At 51.8% G+C, this 24506-nt stretch overlaps 10 protein-coding genes across 10 annotated transcripts, besides 1 other annotated feature; 7 read left to right on the plus strand and 3 right to left on the minus strand.

The window, feature by feature from the left end:
- Positions 1–24506: part of a sequence feature (contig 1.51 915..1114266(-1)) that runs on past both edges of the window.
- ANIA_02894 (uncharacterized protein) lies at positions 263–1074 on the plus strand. The gene is made up of 2 exons (XM_655406.2): positions 263–524; positions 617–1074. The coding sequence occupies exons 1-2, from the start codon at positions 335–337 to the stop codon at positions 802–804; spliced, it is 378 nt and encodes a 125-aa protein (XP_660498.1). The 5' UTR covers positions 263–334; the 3' UTR covers positions 805–1074.
- ANIA_02893 (protein fhdA) lies at positions 950–2032 on the minus strand (the record flags this gene model as incomplete). Its single annotated transcript, XM_655405.2, has 1 exon — positions 950–2032. Exon 1 carries the CDS (start codon positions 2003–2005, stop codon positions 950–952), a length of 1056 nt encoding a protein of 351 aa, XP_660497.1. The 5' UTR covers positions 2006–2032.
- On the plus strand, positions 3911–5690 carry fmqE (MFS-type transporter fmqE; the record flags this gene model as incomplete). Its single annotated transcript, XM_655404.1, has 5 exons — positions 3911–4067; positions 4116–4486; positions 4544–4734; positions 4781–5272; positions 5324–5690. 5 exons carry the CDS (start codon positions 3911–3913, stop codon positions 5688–5690), a joined length of 1578 nt encoding a protein of 525 aa, XP_660496.1.
- On the plus strand, positions 6362–7427 carry ANIA_02891 (class I SAM-dependent methyltransferase; the record flags this gene model as incomplete). Its single annotated transcript, XM_655403.1, has 3 exons — positions 6362–6417; positions 6640–6902; positions 6994–7427. 3 exons carry the CDS (start codon positions 6362–6364, stop codon positions 7425–7427), a joined length of 753 nt encoding a protein of 250 aa, XP_660495.1.
- ANIA_02890 (uncharacterized protein) lies at positions 8059–9609 on the plus strand (the record flags this gene model as incomplete). The annotated part of the gene is made up of 2 exons (XM_655402.1): positions 8059–8555; positions 8604–9609. The coding sequence occupies 2 exons, from the start codon at positions 8059–8061 to the stop codon at positions 9607–9609; spliced, it is 1503 nt and encodes a 500-aa protein (XP_660494.1).
- On the minus strand, positions 10440–12971 carry ANIA_02889 (uncharacterized protein; the record flags this gene model as incomplete). The annotated part of the gene is made up of 1 exon (XM_655401.1): positions 10440–12971. The coding sequence occupies one exon, from the start codon at positions 12969–12971 to the stop codon at positions 10440–10442; it is 2532 nt and encodes an 843-aa protein (XP_660493.1).
- Positions 13208–14810, plus strand: ANIA_02888 (uncharacterized protein). Its single transcript, XM_655400.2, has 2 exons — positions 13208–13275; positions 13343–14810. Exon 2 carries the CDS (start codon positions 13523–13525, stop codon positions 14618–14620), a length of 1098 nt encoding a protein of 365 aa, XP_660492.1. The 5' UTR covers positions 13208–13275; positions 13343–13522; the 3' UTR covers positions 14621–14810.
- Positions 15483–19607, minus strand: atg11 (autophagy protein ATG11; the record flags this gene model as incomplete). The annotated part of the gene is made up of 3 exons (XM_050612603.1): positions 15483–19292; positions 19351–19462; positions 19540–19607. The coding sequence occupies 3 exons, from the start codon at positions 19605–19607 to the stop codon at positions 15483–15485; spliced, it is 3990 nt and encodes a 1329-aa protein (XP_050468511.1).
- Positions 19886–20716, plus strand: ANIA_02886 (protein katA; the record flags this gene model as incomplete). The annotated part of the gene is made up of 3 exons (XM_655398.1): positions 19886–20063; positions 20109–20277; positions 20347–20716. The coding sequence occupies 3 exons, from the start codon at positions 19886–19888 to the stop codon at positions 20714–20716; spliced, it is 717 nt and encodes a 238-aa protein (XP_660490.1).
- Positions 22953–24063, plus strand: nhp6 (high-mobility group nucleosome-binding protein hmbA). The gene is made up of 5 exons (XM_655397.2): positions 22953–23000; positions 23272–23353; positions 23406–23501; positions 23555–23676; positions 23740–24063. Exons 2-5 carry the CDS (start codon positions 23287–23289, stop codon positions 23773–23775), a joined length of 321 nt encoding a protein of 106 aa, XP_660489.1. The 5' UTR covers positions 22953–23000; positions 23272–23286; the 3' UTR covers positions 23776–24063.

Here is a 24506-nt window from a genome sequence, read left to right on the forward strand (position 1 = left end):
CAGTCGTAGGTCCTCAATAATGCTAAGTCTGTTAGGTTTATTTATTCCAAGTTTAGATAAACTTGACTCCACGAACTGTCGAAGCATGTGCTGGTAACCGTACATAGGGCTGTAGATCCTTTCATGGGCCTGCTCAGCTTATAACGACGTCACACTGACACCAGCGCCGTATGTATGACATCAAGCATCACCACTACCACGACTACCTATATATACGCCTTGATCTGTTTAATTTTGAATACAATATTCTTAAACCATCAAGCCAAATCGAATTTAAGTTATAGTCGTTCAGGCTATCCCAAACTAAACTATACGCACTACAACTACCACTACAATGTCTTTCCTCGCCCGCGCTACTCGCACCCCTGCGGCCACTCGCCTCTCTACTATCACACCCACATCCTCACGACTCCTTAGCACAACAGCCATCCGCTCGTCAGGTCCCATTGATGCCACAAAATCCACTCTCAAGAAAGCCGACCGGAAGGTGGCTGATGCCGCCGTGAAGGGAATTGAGACTGGCGGTACGCATTATCCCCAAAGAGCCTTTTGGAAACTTTGGCGGATGTCGAAGGCTATTCGTTCATAATAAGATTTAAACTGACTATATGTACAGAGGCCGCCGCAAACAAGATCAAGGAAGCTGTTGGATCTGGTCAGGCGCAGAAGGAAGCTAAGGAGAAGGCGGGCGAATTGAAGGGAGACGCGGCTGAGTTGGCGGGCAAGGCAAAGGGAAAGGGTGAAGAAGTTGCCGGGGAGGCCAAGGGCAAGGCTAAAGAGGTTGCCGGGGAGTTCAAGTCATGAAGGTTATCACCGTGAGGGATCGAGAGAAAAGCGTTAAGCTTATCATGCATGTATTTCTAATGATCGACTCAATGATATGATGTGACCAACCGTTGATGAAGTAATCGCGATGTTTCTCATTCAAATCTAATAAGTGAAGTGAATGTTATGTGTTCGGCTTGTCCAGCATGAGAACGTACTCTCGAGAACTATTTCCAAACTTCAGCATATCTTTATCCCGCAATTCCATATACCGTCCTGGCGGAGCTGGATCCCCATTAACAGTTGATCCATTCGCGCTCTCTAAGTCAATAAGATATGGCTTAACTTTCCCAACCCGATCTCCAAACTCATTTCGTTTCTCCACAAACCGGAACTGTATAGCCGCATGCTGCTTCGAGCAGCTAGGATGGTCAAGCGGGAAGTCAACGACTAACCGCTCACGACCGATAAGCCAGCAACTTCGCTCGTTCAGCTCCACCATTTCCAGCAGATCCTCACCCTTGAAGACGTAGAGGCGCCAGGATTCTTTAGGCGGCGGCTTGCGCGCCTCGGGGGGTTCGTGGTATTTCAGAACGACGGTGTCGCCGTTGACAGTTACAGCGTTAGATTCTGCGGCGAGACGGCCCGTGTTTGCGAAATTTGGTTTCTCTTTCTCCGGCGGCGGACCTTCGCCGGTAACTTCGGTGTTGTAGGCGTCTTTTTGTGAGGGGAGGGGTGCTTTCGGGCGGGCAGGAGCGCGAGAGCGCGAAGGGGTTCTTGAGTGTCGTTTGGGCGAGCGAGATCGCGACTTTGAGCGAATTCGGTGTTGCCGCGAGTGTCTGTGGCTATGTTCGCGATAGCGATCACGCTCGCGGGCCCGATCGCGTTCTCGATCACGGTCTTGATCACGGTCTCGATGTCTGCGATCTGGAAGATCTGGCGAATGGTGTAGCCGTCGCCGGTCCTCGTCTGCATCCGTTCGCCCTGAGCGCTCAGGATCTCGGCGTTCGTATTCCTTCCGATGGCTTATTCGACTGGAAGGGCTGCGCGATGAGCGCCTTCTAGGACCACCCTTATGAGAGCTCTGATGGTGTCTGCGTGAGCTGTTGTCATAGTCGTAATCGTCGTGACGGTGCCGCCGTCTGCGACTGTCACGATCGCGGTCGCGGTCAGGACTCTGAGAGTTGGACGACCGCCGGCGTCGGCGGTCCAAGTTGTCGTCTTCTCTCGGCGTAGGCATGTTTTGAGGAGCGGTAATGTTGTGTTGAAGATCAAAGCTATGGCAGTCGAAGATGAAGCTTGGTCCCACGTGATGAGTCTGGGGCCGGCCCGGACGGCGGATGTTCGGGGCGCGGAGTCTCTGCGGCAAAAACAGCCCACTGCTTGTATCTGCTCTCACTCACTCATGTAAACGCCCGGGGAAGTTGATTACTTCTCCCTTGGGACGATGCGGAATGCTCAGGAAGATCAAGACTACATCCTATAGCGGGTTGCTGCTGGCAAGCCGATCTCCAGCCCCGCCGAGTTTCGTCTACACCTACCCCCACTGTCGACTCTATGCCACATCCCATGGTGACTCCCCAGAAAAGGATCTCACATGGCCATCAACCCCGACATTCACACCCTACGATGTAATAGGCCAAGCACGAGGTGCTCCGTACTCCAAGCACCGCTTCTACGAGCTAGTCAAGATCTATCACCCTGACCGGCCCTGCAACGACCACCCTCTATGCAAAGACATCACGCCCGAAGTCCGGCTCCAGCGTTACCGCATCGTCGTGACAGCGCATGAGATCCTCTCAGACCCAAATAGGCGCGCAGCATACGATGCAACGGGAATGGGCTGGGCGTTCAACCCGGCACCTGCGCGCCGGCGTCGAGCCCCGGATGACCCGATTTTCGCCAACGCAACATGGGAGGATTGGGAGAGGTGGCATAACCGACACGAAATGAGGCAGGAAACCGTGGTTGACCATAAGACATTCGTGACGTTTGTGGTACTATTGTTCTTCATGGGTGCTGCAGTGCAGGCCTCGTGGATTACCACGGTTAGTACTGGGTATGAGGATCGGTTGAAGGAATTGAATGAGCAGTCGACGAGGTTTTTGAATCAGAGGCGGGAAAATACAGTGAGACAAATGACGGGGTCAGACGCGAAGGTGCAGCATTTTCTGATCAGAAGGGATCCGTCGGGGTTCGGGTTGAAGGGGGAGGAGAAGAATGTTTATCGCGAGGCTCTTAGTCCGTTGGATAACCCGACTGGGGAGGGAAAGGAGGGTGAGATTGCCCATCCAGATGGAGATGCATAAACCCTCGAGTAGGAACGAAGCTGACCATGCTTCTTGATATCGAGGCCGGCCTATACACGCGAAACGTGGTTCTGCCTCAACTCGACCTAGCAAGGGTTGAAGTATCTTTGCTTGCTTGAGCCCATGTGTGCATATATATGAAAGGAGCGACTTCCCCTTCATGGACTCAATGGCACCCCGCAGGTTTCTACCAAAATCAGAGCTTTGACCTCTAGACGATATATGTACCATCAGGACCCTACATGCAGACAAATCTAAGTTTACACTAGTTTCAACCACCCATGTGCACGGTATAGTTCAACTTGTTTCCCCAGAATCATCGTGTCGAATATACCAGGTATGCCATCGAAGTCGGGTTGTCCGAGTCAGGCCAATGTAGATCACCACAAGCTCGCCACGCAAAAGAGCTCGGTGAGAGACAGCCCGAAGAACGAACAAATCAGATTTAATGTCGCTACGGCTTCCTCAAAATGAGATGTTGAAATGGTACCGGTGGACTTGGGCCTGATTCGAGGTCGACAGCCATTGGGCCATTTATGGACTACGGGTTATCCGACCCCCAGCTTTCCCCGGATATCCCTTGAGCCCGCTTACACCTACACGCAGCTACCCCAAAGATCTCTTCTGGAAGAGAACTATCCAGCCAAACAAGTCTATTGTCGGTCACCGGTCTGTCTCACGCGGAGCGTGAGCCCTCGGCATGGCTTTGTGGGGCATCCTAAAGCTCTTTAATATGCTCCCCCCATCAGTCTGCAGCCGCCCTGGACACAACCGACCTTTGATTGTTCGTACCTTATGGACTTGAACCAAAAAGACGAAGTCACAGACATAGCGTCATGGGAGGCAAAGATACCGAGGCTGTTGCGGCCCACATCGAGAAGGCAACCAATGTCACTGACGATGCTGCTGAGCGAGGCCGTCTCATCCAGGAGCAAGAGCGCCAGTTGAGTCTGTGGGCTACAGTGAAGTTGCATCCTCGAGCCGTGCTGGCCTGTACGTTTCAGTCTGTCATTCTCTGAGGACAGAGCTAAATATACCCAGGTAGCGTGGCCTTTGCTGCAGGCGCAATGTTTGGATACGATCAGATCTCCAACGGTTCTACGATTGCGATGCCTGCATTCATGATGTACTACGGTGATCATAACGAGTCAGGACTGTACCTCCCATCGATCTGGACGTCGCTGTGGACGTCGATGACGTCCTTGCTACAGGCTGTCGGGGCCATCTGCGTGGGTATGATCTCGGACAGATTCGGCCGGAAGTGGCCAGGAGTCATGGCAGGAATTCTCTCTATTGTTGGCACTGTTGTTCTATATTATGCGAAAAGCAGGGGTGCACTCCTTGCGGGGAAGATGGTTTGTGGGTTGGCACTTGGAGCTGGGATGGCAATCGGGACGACGTATGCGTCCGAGGTGAGTTCCGCAGCTGTCGAAACGTTGGGTTTCTAGAAATGGTGCTGATAATATCAGGTTGCGCCCTTGAAACTCCGCGTGCCGATTCAGACGATTCTCGTCGTCTTTATTGTCTTCATGCAGGGACTGGCGATGGGGATCGTGAGGATATTCGTTCCTAACACTGATGAGCAAGCCTTCCGGAACGTTTTTGCTATACAGTGGGCTGTAGGTGGGATCTTTGCGGTCACATGCTTGTTTGCTCCCGAGTACGTTTGCCTTAACAGTCAGAATGCTTGATACTTACTATCTTAGGTCTCCCGTCTATTTGATCAACTCCGGCCGCGTTGACGCAGCGGAAAAAGTCATGAAGAAGCTCTACAGCTCCAAATTCAGCATCGACGACCGCCTGGCGTACCTCGTCAAAACCATCTCCGAAGAGCAAGAGCAGCAGCGCATCTCCGCGGGCTCATATCTCGACTGCCTCAGAGGATCAAATCTCAAGCGAACACTTACTGTCATGTTCCTCTACAGCACCGCGAACCTTGGCGGCGCCGCTTTCCTGTCACAGTCCATCTACTTCCTTCTCACACTCGGGCTGCCATCAGTGCACATCTTTGACATCTCCATCGGCGGGTTCGCTCTAGCCATCATAGTCATCCTCCTAACAGGCTTTATCGGCAAGTTCCTTAGCAGGCGAAGGATGCTTCTTATGGGCTGCCTCATCAACCTGGCTTTCCTCGTCGTCATCGGCTGCCTCTACTACGCCTCTGGCATGGGTCCATCCTGGGCCATTGCGGTTCTCATGTATGTCCACCCTTCCTTCCAACTCTCCGCCTACTAACAGAGCGATAACAGGAACATCCTTATCTCCATCCAAACAAGTCTAATGCAAGCCGTCGGCTGGCCCATCGCCGCCGAGATCTCCTCGTACAGACTACGTGTCAAGTCGCTATCAATCGGCGTCTTCGCCCAAACCCTCTCGACCTGGGTCATGACATTCACAGTGCCTTATATGTACAACGTTGACTCTGGGGACTTGGGCGCCCGCACGGCGTTCCCCTTTGCAGGTATCACAGTGCTTCTTGTTATAGGCGCATACTTCCTTGTTCCTGATACGACGGGCCTGTCGACGGAGGAGATTGATCGGCTGTACGAGGATAAGGTCAGCCCGAGAAGGTTCAGTTCTTTTGTCACGCATGATGTGCCGCGTGTGGCTGAGTAGTGCGTTGATTATTCTTTGGCAGTTCGAACTTCTCTTCTTCTGGGACGGTTTGAGGCGCCGGCGCTTACAGTCCGACCGATACCGCAAACCGACTTATTTTAGCCCCTGCCTTTTGAATGTAACCTCTGGAGTATGCGTCTCCAATAGAAACGGCGCAAGAAGTGGAGTAGTTGATAATAGACTGGACGCGCCTAGCCAAGCACCCTGAGAATAGGCTACCCGGAAATCGGAAGCTTATCCATGAAGATCGAATAATCAAGAAATCTAGAATGCAGAAGATGATGAATAATGCTTGACCACTAACCCGAGTTATCCGACCTGGCCAGTCGCGAGTGTTTACTCCACAGTGGGACTCTTAGTTGGCAAATTGACAGTTGCTTATCGGCATCTTTTCCAGGTGTTCCCGTCCGCAATACCTACTTCATAGGTAACTAATCACGATGATCATCGTCAAGTCTTCAACGTCAATACTGCACTTGTGGTTTAGGGAAGATGGGAGACCCGCGCGGTACGCCTGATCTAACCCGTCATACTCTACTCCGCCCGCTACATAAAGATGTGGAGGGCCCCGGGTTGGAGGTTGCTGTTTGGCTTCGTTCAACCGAATCGACCTTGCAGGAATAACCCCCTATCAAAGTAGCATACGATATCAACTGGAATTCAGAATAACCATGGGTGATGCTTCAGAGACCTACCCCCTTGCCCGTGATAGCGCGGAGTCAGCCCGGTATGCCGTACTCCATCCAACATCTGTCGAATCCAACAAACTAGCATACTGATCAAAGGCAGACTAAACAACCAACACGAACTTCATCGTTCAAGCCGTGGACGGACTGATTGACCCATCTATTCCCCTCGAGAATATCACCTCAATCGCTGACGTGGGAACTGGGACTGGGTGAGCTAGTAACAACCGGGTTTTCATTATGATACTAATTTTCACGCTAAGAATCTGGCTCCTCGAAGCCCGCGACCTCCTAAGCTCTAGAGTACCCAACCAGGAGCCCAAGACCTTCCATGGCTTCGATATCTCCGCTGCGCAGTTTCCCGGGTCCCCACCTGAGGGCGTCTCGTTCTCGTGCCAGGATATCCTTAAGCCGTTCCCGCCTGAGTATCATAGAAAGTACGACCTAGTGCATGTGAGGCTACTTGTCACGGCATTTCCGGAAAAAGAGTACGAGACGGCTGTGAGGAATCTGGTGGAGATTTTGAGTGCGTATCTCAAATTTCTTTTGTTCACCTTATTAGTTATGCACATGCATGCTTTGCAGTAGATGGAACCAATCCTAACAGAACAAACTAGAGCCGGGCGGCTTCATCCAGTGGACGGACCTGAACGGCTCTTTTCTCGCTTCCCCGTCTAGCACCGAGCTATCTGACCCGCGCTCCTCGTTCCTCGTGTCCACGTGGCTGGGATTCATCGAATCACAGAGTCTAGCTCTTGACGCACCCGCGTCTCTCGCAGAGGTGTTTAAGAAAGCCGGTTTGGCTGACGTCAGGAATACTGGGTACGCGCAGCACGACCTTAGCCAGGCGCTGAAACTCCGCGCCCAAGAGTGGCAGGCTGACTCTTTTGGTGCCGTTGTTAAGCGGCTGTTGATAAAAAATGGTGATATGGAGGCGGACGCAAAAAGGAAGGTGGAGGCGGAGGTTGCGAAGTTACGGAAGTATTTCGAGGACACGGGGGAGGTCCTGGGGATAAGGTTCGGGGTTGTTGTTGGAAGAAAGACTGCTTGAACATAAATGGGGCATTCAAAGATATGATATAAGTATAGTACGATTTCCTTGGACTTGTATACAGGATTATGCTATTTGCCATTTATCCAACGAGGGGATATACAACAGATACTCCAGCCGCAGATCAGAATGTTTGCAATCTAAGTAGGTATACACCTCTCTAACAAAGATACTGAACAGCTCCTCGATATGAAAAAAAAAAAAAAAAAAAAAAAAAAAAAAGTAAAAAAAGTCCTGAGGTGCAGGAAGCAGCAAAAACCTACAATGAGAGCGGTAGCTCGTGTTCTGCTATGGCGCAATTATATAGATGGCAATCTCGCCACCACATCGATTCGATGAACATTAGCTGGACAAGCATCACGGACAAGACTCGTCTTCAAGGTTCTCTGAAAGTAGTCCCATACGATTATATCTAGAGGGACTGGTTGGTACCTGAGTAGCGCCCATAGCAGTGTTTTGCGCCACGCAGGGGAGCCTCGGCTCATCGCAAATGATCTCCGCACTCCCTCCTTGTCCTCTCCAACCCCTCAACTTCCCATTTTCTGTTTCTTCTCTTTCTTCCGTGTTTCTTTGCACAAAGTCTAGCTTTTTTCCTTCGTGATACCCTTCCGGCGCCTCGCAAAAGCCAAGCATGAGCACCCTCAATAACCCCCTCGCTCTCCTTTGGGCGCTCCTACCGAGGATCCCTCTCATCCTACGAACTGCCGTCCTCCACGGCATTGGCCAGTCCGCCGGCTCAGGGAAACAGGACCTTCGCACCGAGATGACAGTTGCTATTATCCGTTCGTTTCTCACCGGCCGGCGGGTCCCCGTTGGCAAACAACAGAAGGGAGCGATGCATGACCCGGGGATAAAGGGCCCGCTGTGGGTTTCGAAAGTGAGGATCTCGCAGCCGGAAATGGATGTTCATGATGCGGTAATAAAGGCGATCGAAGAGCTGAAAGTTGGCGAGGAAAAGTACGATATTCCTGGTGTTGGACCGGTAGAGGCCGAGTGGACCGGGTATCGCAGAGGCGTCGACAAGAATGCGCCTGAGCCGCAATTGTCAGAGGAGCAGAAGTATGCGGAGTTGAAGAAGGAGAATGATGCTGATATGGTTGTACTGTATTTTCATGGCGGCGCGTACTAGTAGGTCACCAAGTTCTGCTGGATATACCTTCAGGCTAACATACGCAGCCTTATGGATCCCTGCACCCACCGTCTAGCCGTCTCCCAGCTGTCCAAGCGTACAAAATCCCCCGTCCTCTCCGTTCGCTATCGCCTCGCCCCTCAAAATCCATTCCCCGCCGCTCTCGTCGACGCTCTCACTGCGTACCTCTACCTTATTGCCCCACCCCCTGGCTCCTTCCACGCTCCTGTCCCCCCGAACAAAATCATCCTGGCCGGCGACTCCGCTGGCGGAAACCTCAGCCTCGTGCTCCTCCAGACCCTCCTTACCCTGCATCGCAAGTCCACGACCGTCACCTTCCACAACACCTCCGTCCCCATAACCCCGCCTGCCGGCGTCGCTGTCTCCTCCCCTTGGTGCGACATCTCCCGCTCTATGCCGTCCATCCGCAAGAACGCTCCCTACGACTACCTTCCGGCCCCATCGCCCTTCTCTTCTTCAGAAGCAAATGGCGAACCCTTCCGCCCGCCTCCTGTTCCCGCAGATGCAATTTGGCCTACCAACCCACCGCGCGTCGACTACTTTGTCAGCGCATCCGCAATCCTCCACCCACTCGTCTCCCCACTCGCAGCTCCTTCGGACCTTTGGAACAACTGTCCCCCAGTCTACATCTCCATCGGTGAGGAAGGCCTCACCGACGAAGGCCTCGTGATGGCGCGGCGCATGCACAAAGCCTCCGTATCCGTAATCGCCGAACAGGTTGAAGGCATGCCGCACTGCTTTGGGCTAATGATGCCCGGCCACCGCGCTGCAAAGGCATTTTACGACTCAATGGGTTCGTTTTGTGTCGATGCTGTAGCGGAGACGCTTAAAGAGCGAGTGGATGGGAAGTTGCGCTTCCTTGCTTTCAAGCCGGAAAATAATAAGGAGATCCCGCTTAGTGAAGTGGCGAGTCACTTGCCGGATGAAGAGGTTGATAGGTTGTTGGCGGAGACGAAGCAGTGGAGAGTTATCGGGGAGAAGGTGTTGGTTGATGAGTGGAGTGCGAAGATTGAGAATAGGGCGCGGCTGTAGGGATGATTTACAAATTTCGTGGTACTGAGAGTAGCTCCCTTGGTGGTTGTTGAGCCTTGTACATGTCTATTTCGTATATAGTTAACGGTAACATAATGCGGCGGGTTGTTTTGTGACAATATCGTGTTCTTGTTTTCCTTCTACTCATATATCATCGGCCGACACAGCTTCCCGCATCTTCATATTGTTGGACGAAAAGCGGACATATTTCGTCTGTTTGCATAAAAAAAAAAACTTAACTAGCCGTCATGATGTTCAGAGGGACGACTCCAGCTAATAATAGAAGCACCAGATAAGGTTCCGTCCGACTGCCGATAAGAAAAGCTTATTTTTATGCTTAAACAGGATGGTGGAAGTTGCATACATCAGGTTGTACGGTAGGTTTCACTTGTGAAAGTGACGTTGATGACTTGTTGAAAAGTCCTAGATTAGCTGCATGATAAATAAAGCTTGTTTAACAACTCGCAGACTTAATGCCGAGTGCAGAGTTTCTCCCGAACGAAGCATAGACATCAACTAAAGTGTATTTCAGTAAGTCTTGAGTCTTGGACTGTGCGCGATACGCTATACGCTATATTTTAAAAGGCTCTGGTCCTGCCTAGGTACGAGCGGCTTTAAGAAAGTGAAATGTCATGTTCTTTAGAAATAACTACTGGCTAGAAGAAAGGATAATGATATAGGCTCAGGTAACGCCGCCGCCATAAACCAGTAACCACCAAACCAGCCATGTCCAATCGGCCAGCATTAACGCCAGGATGCTAAGTGTGCGGAAAGATCAAACGCGGGAGAGCAAATGCAAAGAAAAAATAGAGATACCTGGATGCGCCGCTCTAAAGAAACTCGTCCTCATCCATGGAGATATCCTCCCAGTCTTCGCTCTCAGAGTTTGTGTCAGAGTGAATATCAGAAATCGGCTTTGGAATGTGAGTTGTTTTCTCCCATTCAAATTTGACTACCGGTGGAGCGAAGACTTTGTTTGTTGATGTTTCAAGCGGAGGAATGTCTTCCATCCTGGTACCGTTGATCCAAACCTTGCCGGACAAGTTGAGTCTTGGAAGTTCAACATCATCTACATATCCATCTGACAGTCCCAGCAGCTGTGAGAAAATTCGGGAAAAGGCGACAAGAATAGCCCATAACGGGGCTAGAATATCAGATAGGTGTAACCAGCGCCATAACAACGTCGGGATGACAAATGGATAGCGAGGTGCATCTGGTTCCAGGCAATAGCCTTCGCACGTTTCAGCGACAACTGGATGGCAGAATTCGTCGCACATAGTGTTCTCCAAAATATACCAAGCCAGCGGGATGAGGATACACCACCCCAAGCGCGTTGGTCGGGGTAACCACCGAACGCGGCCCCGATCCCATAAGTGTGGAAGCGGAATGCACTGATGGACTACCTCGACGTTCTTGAGCTTCTTGCATGTCTCACAGCTTTCCTGTGGTCGCGTAGCCCCCTCAGTTATATCGAGGGGATTCTTAGTGATGGAAGCGATAATCTGCTCGGTGTCTTGAGATATGCGGCCCTCCAACTGGTTAAGGCCCGACTTTAAATGGGACATGTTGTCAGACAACGATTGCAGCTTCCCTTCTATACGTTCGAAATCTTTCATTTCCGAAGACTGGGCGGATTCGAGTTCGCTCATCACTTGCTGCTCGTACGCGGCGTCATCTTGTTCCTGAGTTTCGGTGTCTTCGCTTGGCTGCTGATCCACAAGGGCTTGGAGAGACTCGATCGTATCATCACCGACGTCCAGAGAGTCCTTGTTATCCCTGTGTTCCTGCAAGACAGTTTCCAAAGCGCTCTTAGGGTGATCAGGAAGAGGCAGTTCTACTGGCTCCAAATCCCTTTTCATTTCTCGTGTGCTGTGGGTGGAGAGACTCGGCGTCGGTCCACCTTTCTGTGGTTGTTTCTCTTCAACGTGCTCAAGCTCGAATGTTTCCTTAACCTGTCCTGCTGACTTTTCTTTCGTTTCGTCATTCGGTTGCTCTGCTGGCGGCTTCTCCTTTTCTATATCATTCAACGGTTCGAAATTTGGTATCAGTGTTGACGCGTCCTCTTTTTTGTTACTTGCTTCCTCAATCAATCTCCCGAGACTCCATGCATTGTCCAACTTCGACCCCAGTGCTTTGATGACAGGTTGTGAAGGCGGGGCTCGCTGTGTCATCGGAGTATCGATCCAGCCACCCGGCGCAACTGGCGTTTTGTCATAGATACGTCGTCCCGTTGTCGTCTGTTCTGGAGTCTGAGTTGCCTCTGTCGCATTTTGACCCGGACTCCCAGTCCGCGAAAGCTTGCGGATCAAGTCGTGCGAGTCCCGCTTTGTTGGACTCCGCTTAGTAAAGGTTGAACTTGGGAAAATAGAAATGGGTGTGTTTGGAATCCTATGGCCACCAGACGGAAACTCCTCTTTTCGCTCAGAAGATGGTGCTGGAGAGGGTGGAGGAAGCTCGTGATGTGAGCGTATTGGGTTCTCCACGCCCTCTTCCTGACTCTCTGCAGCCCGTTGAGCGCGTTTCGAACTTACCTCGCCCCACAACCGAGACGAAGTGTCTCCAGACTCATGCAGAGTCGACGCCCGTTCATGGTTCCTAGTAAGGCTCTTCATCCAGGCACTACCCGATTTTGCCCTACTCCCCCAGGTTGAAGGCGCCTTCATTGGTGGCTCAATGCCATAGTCCTCCTCCTCCTCCTCCTCCTCCGCTTCCGTACTGTTATCCTCTGAGTCTCGTCGTTGTAAATGTTCCGACGAAGGTGCACTACCCAGAGCAGCCTTGTCTAGCACCGGAGACCGACTCGATGTAGCCCGCTTCAACCGCTCTTCGTCCATTGTGAAATCAAACCGACGACGGGGCGACTGGGTTCCGAAACTCGATTCGGACACGGTGGATAATCGCTGCTCTCTTTGTGCAGCCGTGGCGGATATTCGCTTGTTGAGCTTGTCCTTGCCGGCCATATACACGACATTTTCGTCGTCGGACGGATCAATGTCAGTAAGACTGACTGCGTCCTCCACCTGCCTGTAGGCATTTTCTAAGTCTGGCGGATTCGAACGTCCAGACATTGTGCTGGTGCTCTGCCCTCGTTTGCGGGGTGAGCCTCGTCGCGCGTACTCGGGCAGGAAAAGGTCGTCTTCGATCTCCGTTAACGGCAGGCGCGAGACCGTGTGCGCGAAAGCACCCGCTAGTGTTTTTGTTTGGCTGAAGCTTGAACGACGCCGCGCAGGTGATTTTTGAGGAGGACTGAGCGCGTCCAAATGCAGACGTTCACGGCGCGCCCGTGAGAACGGAGACTCGTGTTGCTGTTGTTGGCGACGCGCCCATGATGTTTGGCCAGGTCGACGTTCGGGGGTGGCCATTGTGAGGGGTTCCCGTTAACACATGTGCTGAGTTTCAAGGCGCCAGCCGAGCTAAGAAATTTATTTCGTCTGTAGCAAGCAAAGTGGCTCCTATGAGAGGTGAGCCTGGATAACAATATCAAAGCAAGTTGAGGCCGAGGGAATCCCCGTCCCAATTTGGTTAGCGCTGCGGAGACCAAAAATAATGCTGTCATGCCGTGGCCTCTGACTTGTAGTACTCCTGCTCACTGCTCCAACGACGGGCAAAGTGTCTCTCACTGGCCCCATTGACGGTAAAGTAACTCGTCAGTTGATCGAACCAAGTGTGCGCTCATATTCCTTCCCACGCTTTCGTTTAGAGGCTGCCGACTGACAGCATGTGACCCCATCAGATGTTTTGATCATCGGTCTCCCTTGGCTTCGTGGCTTCCTCGACATCTGATCTTGGAGATTATAAAGCTACACCTGCGTCTGCTGCTTCGAGCAGTACTGTTTCAAGATTTTTGGGAACCCGTTTCGTATCTGGTTTCCAACCCGACTGAATCCAGCCCGTACCGCATCTTCTCCGCACCATGGCCAGATCCGCAAGACGATCAACCAAGGGCAAAGCTCCCGCTACATCTACACCCTCCTCTGGAAGTTCAACTCCCAGTTCCCAATCGGGGCCTATTCCGCCGTTCACTCTGGCTCCAGAATGCTTGACGCCATTCCTCAAACTCCTCTCTCCAAAGGAGGTTTACCTCCTCCACATCGACTCTTCGGCCCTCGACCTTAAGAAGCAGGCGTTCATCATCCCAGCCGTGACCAACGCCCTGATTGTAGCCCTCATTGCCTACCGTGTTTACGTCGGTCGAACTATGTATCCCGAACTTCTCGCGACCGTTCTTGGCCTTACCGATTCCGCAAATCTCGACACCTCCTCACTCTCCTTCACCGAGCTAGCCACGCTTATTCTCCGCCGCGCTCTCCCAGTCCTATTCGACTACTTCCTCGTCGTGACGTTCCTCCCGTGGCCACTCCAATTCTGCAAAGGCCCTTTCCAATGGCGGCGCCGCGTTGGCTTCCGCAACGCAGAAATCATCGTCCGCCGCAGCCAGTCTGCGCTCAGCGCAACCCTGGAGCGGAACCGCTGGATCGGCGAAGACGAAGAAATGCGCGACAAGATTGTCGCAGCCGTGACGCCTGACCGCCTCGCTAAGACAGGCTACCTTCTCATCGACGCAGACTGGGACCTCGACTATGAGGCCATGATCAAAGCTCACGAGCTTACCAGCAGCACCAACAACCCTAACCAAGTACCCATGGACGAATTCCGAACAGCTGTCCTCGTTAACACAGACAATGATGGGTGGATAATCTGGCACGTTGGTGACGAAAACACAGAAGAAGGTCGCACGCGCTCAAAACAGCGTGACCAGATCCTTGCCTTCAAGGATAAACTAACAGAAATGGGTCACGAGGAGCTCTTCTTCCGGTGGGTCGAGCTGATTCAGTATGAGAGTACGCAGCCGGGCGGATTCACCCCGGAAAGACAGGCAAGAGCAATGCTGCAGGCTAAGCAGCTGTTTGAAGATGCTGGGGTGGATTTTACGCGGTTTTGGCAGGAGGTTGGAGGGATGGAGGGCTTTGGGGACGCGGATGGGGAGGAGTCTGAGGATCAATTGGATTAATCTATTTTTGTTCGTTTGTCGGATAAGCGGCGTTTTCTTTTATCTAAGGAGCTTGAGGGTGGAGTTGGTTACATGCCGGCGTTCTGTGTGCAGGCTTCTATGTCCGGGCGTTGGAGAATACACGGCCACTATAGATTAAGGTTCGCTAGCAATACTTGGTTATTCTCAATCTAAACTCATGACAATACATCAAACATGCGCGACGGAACATACGATCTAGGTAAAGGACATATAAGACACGAAGCATAAAACATGGCTATTCGAACATCATACTAAGGACGATGGGTATCATGTAGAGAGATGACAGAACAAGATAGGACCAGCCGAAAATTGCGGCCCATGCTAAATTCCCAGTATACAGCAAACCGTTCACAGTCATTTCACTCCAGCACCAACCTGGCAATCAACATACTCGCGACCACACTGAAACAGATGCATGGAAGTATGGTGCAAGCCGAACAGCTGAACATAGATATCGGCAGGATAGAAAATCAGAACCATCAATTCCCGCTTTCCAGCCGATAATCCAGATCAACGGACCACAGCTTCTCCCAGGGTCGATACCGGGTCGACTGACGACGGCTCGGGCTCGAGAAGGTAGTCGATGTCGACGCCGAAGGTGACACCGTATAGGATACCGCGTTGGTGTTATGCGGACACAATGAGATGGACCTCGCATTGGCATCACGGTCACGATCATAGTCACGATCTAGACGTGGATGACGTGTGGATCCGCCGAGTACACTGCTTCGCTCAAGTGTTTGAGACCGCTGACGCTCCAAGCCCTATGAATGACAGCTCGTCAGCCCTTTTCTGGGAACTGCGATGGGATAGATGAACTTCAGGATCGTGTGGGGAAATCTCAAGGGCCCTGAAGTTGGTCGCGGCGAACCTCATCGAAGATGACAGCTGTCCCTTGTGCCTCCTGCCTTCGTTCCCGCTCTTGTGATTGGGACTGGGACTGGGACTTGGAGTCTGTAGCAGCAGCGATGCTTTCGCTTTCAGCTTGTGCTGGACGGACGAGGTCTGTTGTTGAGTCGTTTGCTCGGGATGGCGGTGTTCCTCTTTTGATAGAGGCGGAGGCGGAGCTGTTCCGACGGCTGTCGAGGCTCCTGGTGAGTGTCTTTGTGACATTGCCTCCGGCAGGTGTACGTTTGAGACGGATACTGCCTTTGGCGTCGACGTGCGCAGGGGCAACGGTGCTCTTCCCTAAACCCGGGGTTGCTGGCGCGCCAGGTTTCTCCTCCGTGGCGTCTAGGAGGTACCATCGGAGTCCATCAGAAAGTTCGAAGGGGTTTTCATCATCGATTGAGGCGCCATCGCTTGCTTCGCCGATCGAGCGACGGTCTGGGTTGCCACCGTTCATGGACTTAGACAGATCGACAACTCTCTCTTCGATCTTGGTGATTCGTGCAAGGAGCCAGTCTCTGGCTTGGAGTTTGTGGACGTCCTGTTCGCGAAGGAAGTAGTGCGGTGCACCGACATTGAAAGCGGCCCATGAGCGGATGGCTTGGTTCCGGGTTGGCAGGAAGAGCGCGAGATCGCCTTCTTTGAATGACCTGTAAGCGATCTTGTCGTGCGCTTCGCTTTGCATACGGTGGTATTTGTCTCGGTAGCCTCGGGCTTCCTTCTGCCATTTTCGAGCGAGAACCTCGATGTCTTTTACGCGCTTCACTACCGCGTCGCCGAAGATGTCCACGCTAAACTGGTGCAATGACTCCAGGAAGGCGTTGAATCTCTCCGTCTCTTCTTCAGGGTGTTCGCCTTGCATCCAATTAAGAAGGCTGGGATCCGGCTTCACAGAAACCACACCAGATTGACTCAAAGTGTCTGCAGTAGCAGAGAGGGCATTGACTTTGGAGGATCGTTGAACTACTATCTCTCCATCTTGGCGAATGACAGTAAAGCCTAGCTGCTCCAACATGCGCTCCAGCTTTTCCACTTGTCCAAACAGCTGTCTCGAGAGTTCCTCAAGTCTTGCCGTGCGAATATCAATCCTGGCTGCAACCTGTTTATCAGACTCAGACAAAGCCTCAGCCCGCTTTCTCCACTGCAAGGCTTCTTCTTCTGATCGTCGAGCCCGAGCCTCGGTTTCGGCGAGTTGCTGGGACATGTTATTTAGCTTCTGTTCTTCCTCTGCAACATGTTCTCGTAGGGCGCCTGCGCCTGTCTCGCCTGCAGCGAGTTTAGACTCCAGCTCTAGTAAACTAGCTCGTTCATCGTTCAGCTCAGATTCAATAGCTTTTACCTTCGACTGTTCTTGTTCAACCTCTTCGCGAGCTTGAGTCAGTTGAGTCTGATACTGCTCTGAAGCACTCTTTGCATTCTCATAATTCGACTCCATCTTCTCAAGCTGCTCTATAAGGGTTTTGTTCTCTGCCGCGGCTTTCATAGCGTTATCTTCGGCAGTTTTAGCGTGTATGGTCAAGCCTTCAGAAAGGACATCGATTGCCTTGATGATGTCCACGATTTCGTCGGGTACGGACCCGCCAGGAGAAAGGTTCATGAAAGCAGCCTGCAGGGCATGGCGCACTTCCTGGTCCTTCTGGGTTCGTTCTGTGGCTTGTTTCTCAAGTTCATCCATTCGAAGTTTGGAGCGATCTGCCGCCTCCCTATGAGACTGCATCTGTTCTAGTAAGTTGTTCGCTTTTCGCATTTCTGCATCTGCACGCGCATGTGCGTCCTGTAATTCCAGCTCCAGCTGGTGCATACGCTCATCTGCATCCTGCTTCTCGTGATCGCGGCTGTCAGTAAGCCGATCCAACTCCTCTTCGAGCTCCTCAACGCGAATCTTGAATCGCTTAACCTCGCCTTCTAAGTACCGCCGCTCATCACTAAATTCTCGTTGTCGGGCTTCGAGGTTCCCAATAAGGTCGTTCTTCGTAGATTGAGCTTCTTGCATCTTGTTGGTATTGGATTGCCGTTCGGCATCTGCTTCTCTCTGCAGCCGTTGCACAGTTTCCCGTTCAATAGCGAGATCAGCTTCGAGATGAACGATCCGATTCACCAGATTCTTTTCCTCCGATGTCTGATTCGAAGACAATCGCCGTGATGATACCGAAGATCTTCTCGACATGGGATCCGGATGCGGAGATGCTGGAGATGCAGGGAAGTCAATAGAGAAATTGCCACTTGAAGGTCGGCCTAAATGGCTGTGCCGATGAAGAAGGTCCTCTAACTTGCGAATCCTGCTTTCTGAGCCTCGTAATTTCTCCTCTAGCTTGAGCTTCTCATCTCTCAAGCTTCGAACTATTTCGTCGCTATGGAGTAAGAGCGAGCTGCGGCTTAGATCAAAAATACTGCCTTGTTTAAATGCTTTTGCTCTGCGCCGTTGCACGCGCGTAGGAGCATCGAGCTCTTTAAAAGCTTGGGCCAACTCCTGCGCAGCGTTGGCTGTACCAGGATTCGATCTCAGGTCTTCAATGTATGTTTCAATGTCCTTTCTGGTCACGATTGGCCAATCAAACTCATGTCCTCGTAGGTTGACCTCGATTCCCGGAGTGGTGGTGTCTGTAACAGAAAGGAAATCTTCCATATTCTTTACCCACTTCTTTCTTCGACGCTGTTCCTCGTCTTGAAAGATTGACAGTTCCTCTGCCAGGGTCAACGAATCACTCTTCATCTTCTCATTAAACTCGTGCCGCCTTACGGACTCAATCAAAACAGATCCATATACCAAGGGCATGTGGAAGACGGAGTACAGCAGATCGAAGGCGTCGCTCTGGAAAGTAAGGTTGGCGATATGTGCTTGTACGTCAGCTAGGCGCGATTGTATAGCGGATATAAGTTTCGTGCGGCCAAGCGCGGATTTTGTTGCAGCGTCATACTGCCTAACAGCTGCCGCCAGGCTTTCTCTGATTTCCATGGCAATTTCCAGCATCGATGGCAATATATCCTGGGTATGGTTGAGAGCAAGTCTAGATATGTTGGCCAGTGTTTTGGAGTTGTTGGATAACCCGAGGACATGCTCGTAATCGGATTGGATCTTCCTGGATAAAGGTTCAATCTCTTGTAATAGACCGTCAGCGGTGTCCGTCCTCGAATTGGGAACATCATCGAGCAGTCTCTGGGTGCCGGCAGTGATCTCCCCGACTGCTCTTTCAATGTCCTGAATCTGCTGGGCAAAGCGCGAGGACGCTGCAGAAGCTTCCGGCCCAGCCTTCTGTACCTCCACTGCGTCCACATAGTCGAGTAATGTCCCCGTCGCCCTGTCAGCATCCTTCTTGGGTGTCGACGGGCGGCCAAGAAAAGAGAACTCCTTGCGCGCAGGAATGTTTTCGAGGTTAGCAAGGGCACGTTTCCATTCTTCAAGCGCCGATTTCTGTTCCCTGGACAGTTCTTTCGCCCAAGCCTGGGCTTCTTGAAATCGGTTCTCCAAGGCAGCCACGTGCGTCTTAAGGTTCTCGAGAGCGACGCTTGCAGCCCGATTGACGATTCCGGTGCGCTCATTCAGCTCGCGGATACTCGTATCCGCCATCTCGCACCGCTCCGTTAGCTCGGCGGCCCATGTCTTCCGAGCCGCGTATAGGTTCCGCCATGCTTGTAGGTCGTTCCGATCCGAAAGCGTATCCGGAGGCTTGTCGAGCACGAGAGGTTGGGGAGAAGGGAGCTTGGGCAGATCTGCGTTGTCTTGTTCGCTAACGTATCGTCGATCGTATAAGAATATCTCGTTCTGTGTTGAAGATTGGTATCAGCCTGCGAAACTCACTCTGCGGAGCGGTCGGGCATACTTCTGTGGCAAGGGTCTGAATCTTGACATTCTTCCCACGAGCCGTCATCAAAATCTGTCTTTGTGACGGAATAGACGTTCTTTGCGTAATCCATGACCGCAGTGCCTCTGTACTATAAATCCCCGGTTGGTCAGCATTGGTAACGAACAAGCGCCCGGGGTACCAGCATGCGCTAGGCGGAGAACATACGTAGAGAACGACACCGAGTCGGCTAGTAAATGCTCACCGGTGTGAGCGATATAGATGTGCAGAGACATCCGCCTCACCAACTGAGCAACACAGCTCAGAAGTTCTCTGTCCCGTCTGGCGAGGAATGCGGGATGTTGGTGTCGGAATGATAAGAGACCGCTGGTTAAGGCTTAGATGCCTGAGAAGCTTCCCCGGCCTAGGCTGGATTTGGATGACGCGGGCCCGGGAGCACACGCCGGGGACTCCACCGCCCAGCGTGCAGTCATTCCTTGGAACCCAGGGTCTCTATATTCGAGATCACGAGATGCTTCCTTTGAGTCTCTGACCTGCCACGAGGCCTTGCTCTATGACATCTTCCAAAGGGCGGAGCCTCCCTCAACTGAGCTCGGGCGAGATCACACTGCTGGACTTGGCAGCTGATGATCCCCGAGACACACTCTCTTTCTCAGACAAAGAAGCATTAATCATCCAGTTGTATCATCAAACCCAGGAGCTAGAGCTGGAAAAGGCGCTTCTGGAACAAGGTATGCACCTCTATCCATTTATTATTCGTTTATTGACGGTCCTAGAACTAGAAGTTATCTCCACAAATAATGTCGAGGAGCTTGCCGCTGCAGAACGCGAGCTCCTCGACGCGAGAGCTACGTATACCGTGAGGAAAAAAGCGGTCAGCACCGTGCTCATTACAGACCCTATCCTCAAGGCTGTTCACCTGAAAGGAACATCCCCTGCTGAGCGGTATGTATGCTTTGTGCCGCGCTTGCCCTGGAGACATTTCGAACTGTATCAGGGCTAACGATGATGCAGAAGCCTTTTCCGTCTGGTCAACCGCCGCGATGTTCTGTCCTTGGCGCTGGAAAACTTCACTGAGGCGCAAGCTTCGACCTTGAAGAAGCTCTCCAGTCTCGAGGTAGAGAATTTGCAGCTCCACCGACAAAATCAAGAGTTGGTCCGGGAGCTTCTCGAGCTTACCGAGGACGACGAGTCCTGGCGGGAGCAGCTCGACGACCCTGAGCTGAAACAACAACTTGAGCAACTAGAAGCAGAGCATAAACAGAGCAAAGCTAAATGGGAAACCATGAAAAGCGTTGCAAGCGCCATTATTGTGGGCAGCGGAGTGGATTGGGCGGAAGATGAGGATCTCACGGCTTTAGTACTCGACGATTTGAATGATTAATGCGGTACAGGGATATTTTGGCATATACAACCTAATTGTCACTTTTATCTGTGTGTTTACGCTTGGACAGGCGTTGTTTCACCTAATAGGATACCCTTGATTAATGGCACAGTTTGTGATTATGATCTTAAGTGGCGAAATTGCTCGTTTTTGAAGTAGCAGATGCCTAACAATTCGTGCTCTTCTGTCCTTACGAAAATTGCCCAGATTGTATCGACCCACGTGACATCATGGTCGAGCAACAACAAGTATTCGTCATAACCAGAGTCCACGCGGTGGAGGAAAACGCGCGTTCCAAAATGTAGTGAGAAACCTGCAGGAACATGAAACACTCGAGTTGCCTGGAGTCTTCAGAGCTCATCACCTGAATGGCTTGTTCGGTACGTGGCTGAGGTCATCATGTACCTACGGTATAACGATGGCTCGAAAGGGCGAAGAGGGAACGCTCTGAAAGAGTCATGCAAGACGACGGGAGACAAAGACGGGAGAGTGACCAAACTCCGAGTCAGACGGCTACCCACCATTATTCGTCAGGGCCCAGGGCTCAGGAGAATATTGCTGTTTATTAATCACACAACACATTAATTAGGCCGTGGGCCGGGGCCTTACAATACCACTACCATGGCAAACTTACTGGATGGCCCGTGGTGGTGTTGTTTGGCTGGAATGCGGTGGCATTTGCGTGGCCGTCATGGAGTCGCCTGGACGTACTGCCGGTTTCGATCTCGATCCTCAATGAACCTTGCCCTTGCTCTTAAATGCACCACCTCAATAAGGGAAAGTTTAATATGGTGTCAATATAGTTAATATAGTTTCAAAGCGCGCTCGATTAGACAAATATGATTGATCGGGCAGAGTTTGCGTGCGGTGCTCGGTGCAGGGCGCCGGCCAGCAGCCCCCAGCTAGGTACCAGCGGAAAACTACAGCAGGGCCGCAGCTCTACTGTGGTAGATAAAGCGAACTGGGAGTCGTTTACATGACCAGCTCCATCTGGGCGGTTGGTTTGGCAAATGTGACAGGTAACTCGGCTACTCTTACGATCGCTGCGACTGGTTCTGAGAGGACCCAGAGGAGCAGGTGTTTGCTGTGTGACACTGGGCAGCTGGTCTCCTATGGATAGACAGAGCTTAATTGAGTAAGGAGGTCAAGGCCACTAGCTGTACCGTTACTGCAGTAATAACTGAGGGATGTACTTTGGTTCTGGTAGCCGGGGTCCTTCCACATGCAAACTTGGAGTAGCGAAGTTTCAGAGCCCTGAACGCGGGTTGGAAAGATTGGAAAGATTGAGGACACAGGAGAGGCGAAGCTGACGAATTTCCTAGAGCTCGTGTGGAGAAGCCTCTTGTACTGTTCACGCAAGGTTTGAAACGGCAAACGCGATATAGAGCATCGACAAGTTTGCGAGGCGGTGCTTTCTCGACGCCCGCAGCTGAAGAAACTGTCTGAAAAAAGAACCTCTGTTATCATTTCAGTTTCTTTCGACAAGGATGCGCCGAGGTCTTGAGCGCGACTGAGTGTTTGGTCAGAGGAGCTGAAAGACAGCACTAAGAAATCCCCTCAACGTATGGAACATCAACATCATGACTGTGGGTTTTTACGAGCCAGTCTCATACCTACGATTCCCTCATCAGGAACCAGCTGAGTTGCACACGCACGCCCTCAGGCCTAGGACGACTACTCGGCGTGCCCGGACTGAGGAGAGGACAGAGAAGAACTGAGTGCAGGTGCTTGGACATAGAGCTGCTAGTACGACTGTACGGAGTTGTACGGTGGAATGATGTAAAGTACCGCTAAAACCGATACGGGCAAGCGGACAGCCAGTCGCCCTTGCTGTGCCCCCCTTCACTTGAGCAAGCGCTGGTAAGAATCGTGGCCCGCTTTGCCGTCGGTCGGTCGCCCTCGCTCTCTCCTACTACTACTCTCCCCTCTCCCTCTCTCTCTCTCTCTGCTCTCCCTCACTACGCTCTCCCATACATTTTCCTCTCCCATACAAAAAGTACACCCGCATAGGTGAGTATACTCAATAAACACATCGTTTTTCAAGCCTCTGCTCTCCACCACCAACACAACCACCTTCTTTTCCTTTCCAACAATCTGTTTCCTACTTATTCAGCTCTTGCAATCGTCGTCTTCGTCGAATTTTCCTTTATCCCAGCGCCATGCTGTCGTCGCGCATTTGCGACAGCGATGTATAGTTCGTGGACTGAGCATCCGGCTAACATTACCAGGCTGCAAACGCCAACCTCGACAAATAATTTGATACCCTTTTCGACCTCATTGTCAGGTAAGTTGTTCTTTTGCGCGTTTAATTTTCGTGCCATCACCCGACTTGCGACCGCGCTTCTGTTTGGGCGCGCGCTGCACTGCTGAACCGCCCTACCACACTGATTTGCTTGCGCGCGTCGTCGCAACGGCCCCTGACTCTATTCTTTTTATTTTCACCTCGTCGTTCGAGTATCTACTCTCGAAATTCTTGCCCAATCCCTGGCTCTTTCGTCAAAATCCTCACCTGGACTCGAACTCTGTTCCAACTAACAGCACTCTTCGTCCAACAGCTTCAGACCTTCACCATGCCTAAGGCCAATCCTACCCGCAAGACCAAGGCCACCCGCGAGACCGGCGGCCGTAAGAAGAAGGGTGAGTCTCCTTGTCCGCTGTCCCTAACCCCCTGTTGACTAGATCTCTGCAGACCCCAATGCCCCCAAGCGTGGTCTCTCTGCCTACATGTTCTTCGCCAACGACAACCGCGACAAGGTTCGCGAGGAAAACCCCGGTATCAGCTTCGGTAAGACCTCCGTGTGCGTTCTATTACTGCGCTTGATGTCTAACATCCTGCAGGTCAGGTCGGAAAGATGCTCGGTGAGAAGTGGAAGAGCCTGAGCGACAAGGAGCGCAAGCCCTACGAGGACAAGGCTGCTGCTGACAAGAAGCGGTACGAGGATGAGAAGGCCGCATACAAGGTATGTCTATAATGCATTGCGCTTGTGCAGAGCGACCTGTTACTGATCACGCGTCGACTGTAGGCCGGTGAAGCCGAAGAGGATGAGGAGTCGTCCTAAACACCTTAGTGTCGAGTCGCTTGACCTCCGGCGTTGTGTGTTTTGCTTTTTCTAATCACTGATAATTGTTCCAATTTTCACTGTCTCTTTATTATCTGTTTGTCCTCTATCAACGGCTTCTGGGTTGGGATGATGGCGGTTTGTCCTTGCTTTTCTTCTGTTCATGAAGGATCTTCAATGGGAATGTTAGTGTATGGACTGGGTTTGCTTGAATGAGGTGCTCGGCGCTGATACCTGGTCGTCGGAGACCTTGGTTCGAGTAATGAAATGCCATTGAGTGGAATTGAGTAGAGATTCTGATACTAACCAATAGTCTATCGCACGCTGAGAATTCATGCGCTGTGCTGAAGCTGAAGTTAAAAAGCTCGACACAAGATGGCCCGAGCTCCTGACGCGACAACGTCATTGTTTACGCTCGACGCGTCAAGCTCCGTTATCTCCGTTGATGCCTGAGATTTTAGGTTAGAATGTACGTTACAAAATGCTCCTGCATAGTTCTGACACATCGTGTTAAAATGAATACGGAAAATGTCCGATCCATCCGATCATATCTTAAAATCGTGCATTAGAGGCTCCTCGCGTATTCGCCTCCGTTGATTTACTCCGAGTATATAGGAGTGCTTGGAGGAACTGGACTTCTGTCAATGCACGATGACCAATGCACCATTTACCTAATACCTTAGGCGTGATTTACCGGCTTAAGTCACGGTGCAAGACTGGCTAATTCTGGT

Source organism: Aspergillus nidulans, chromosome VI (assembly GCF_000011425.1).
Source record: "Aspergillus nidulans FGSC A4 chromosome VI".
Lineage (NCBI taxonomy): Eukaryota > Fungi > Ascomycota > Eurotiomycetes > Eurotiales > Aspergillaceae > Aspergillus > Aspergillus nidulans.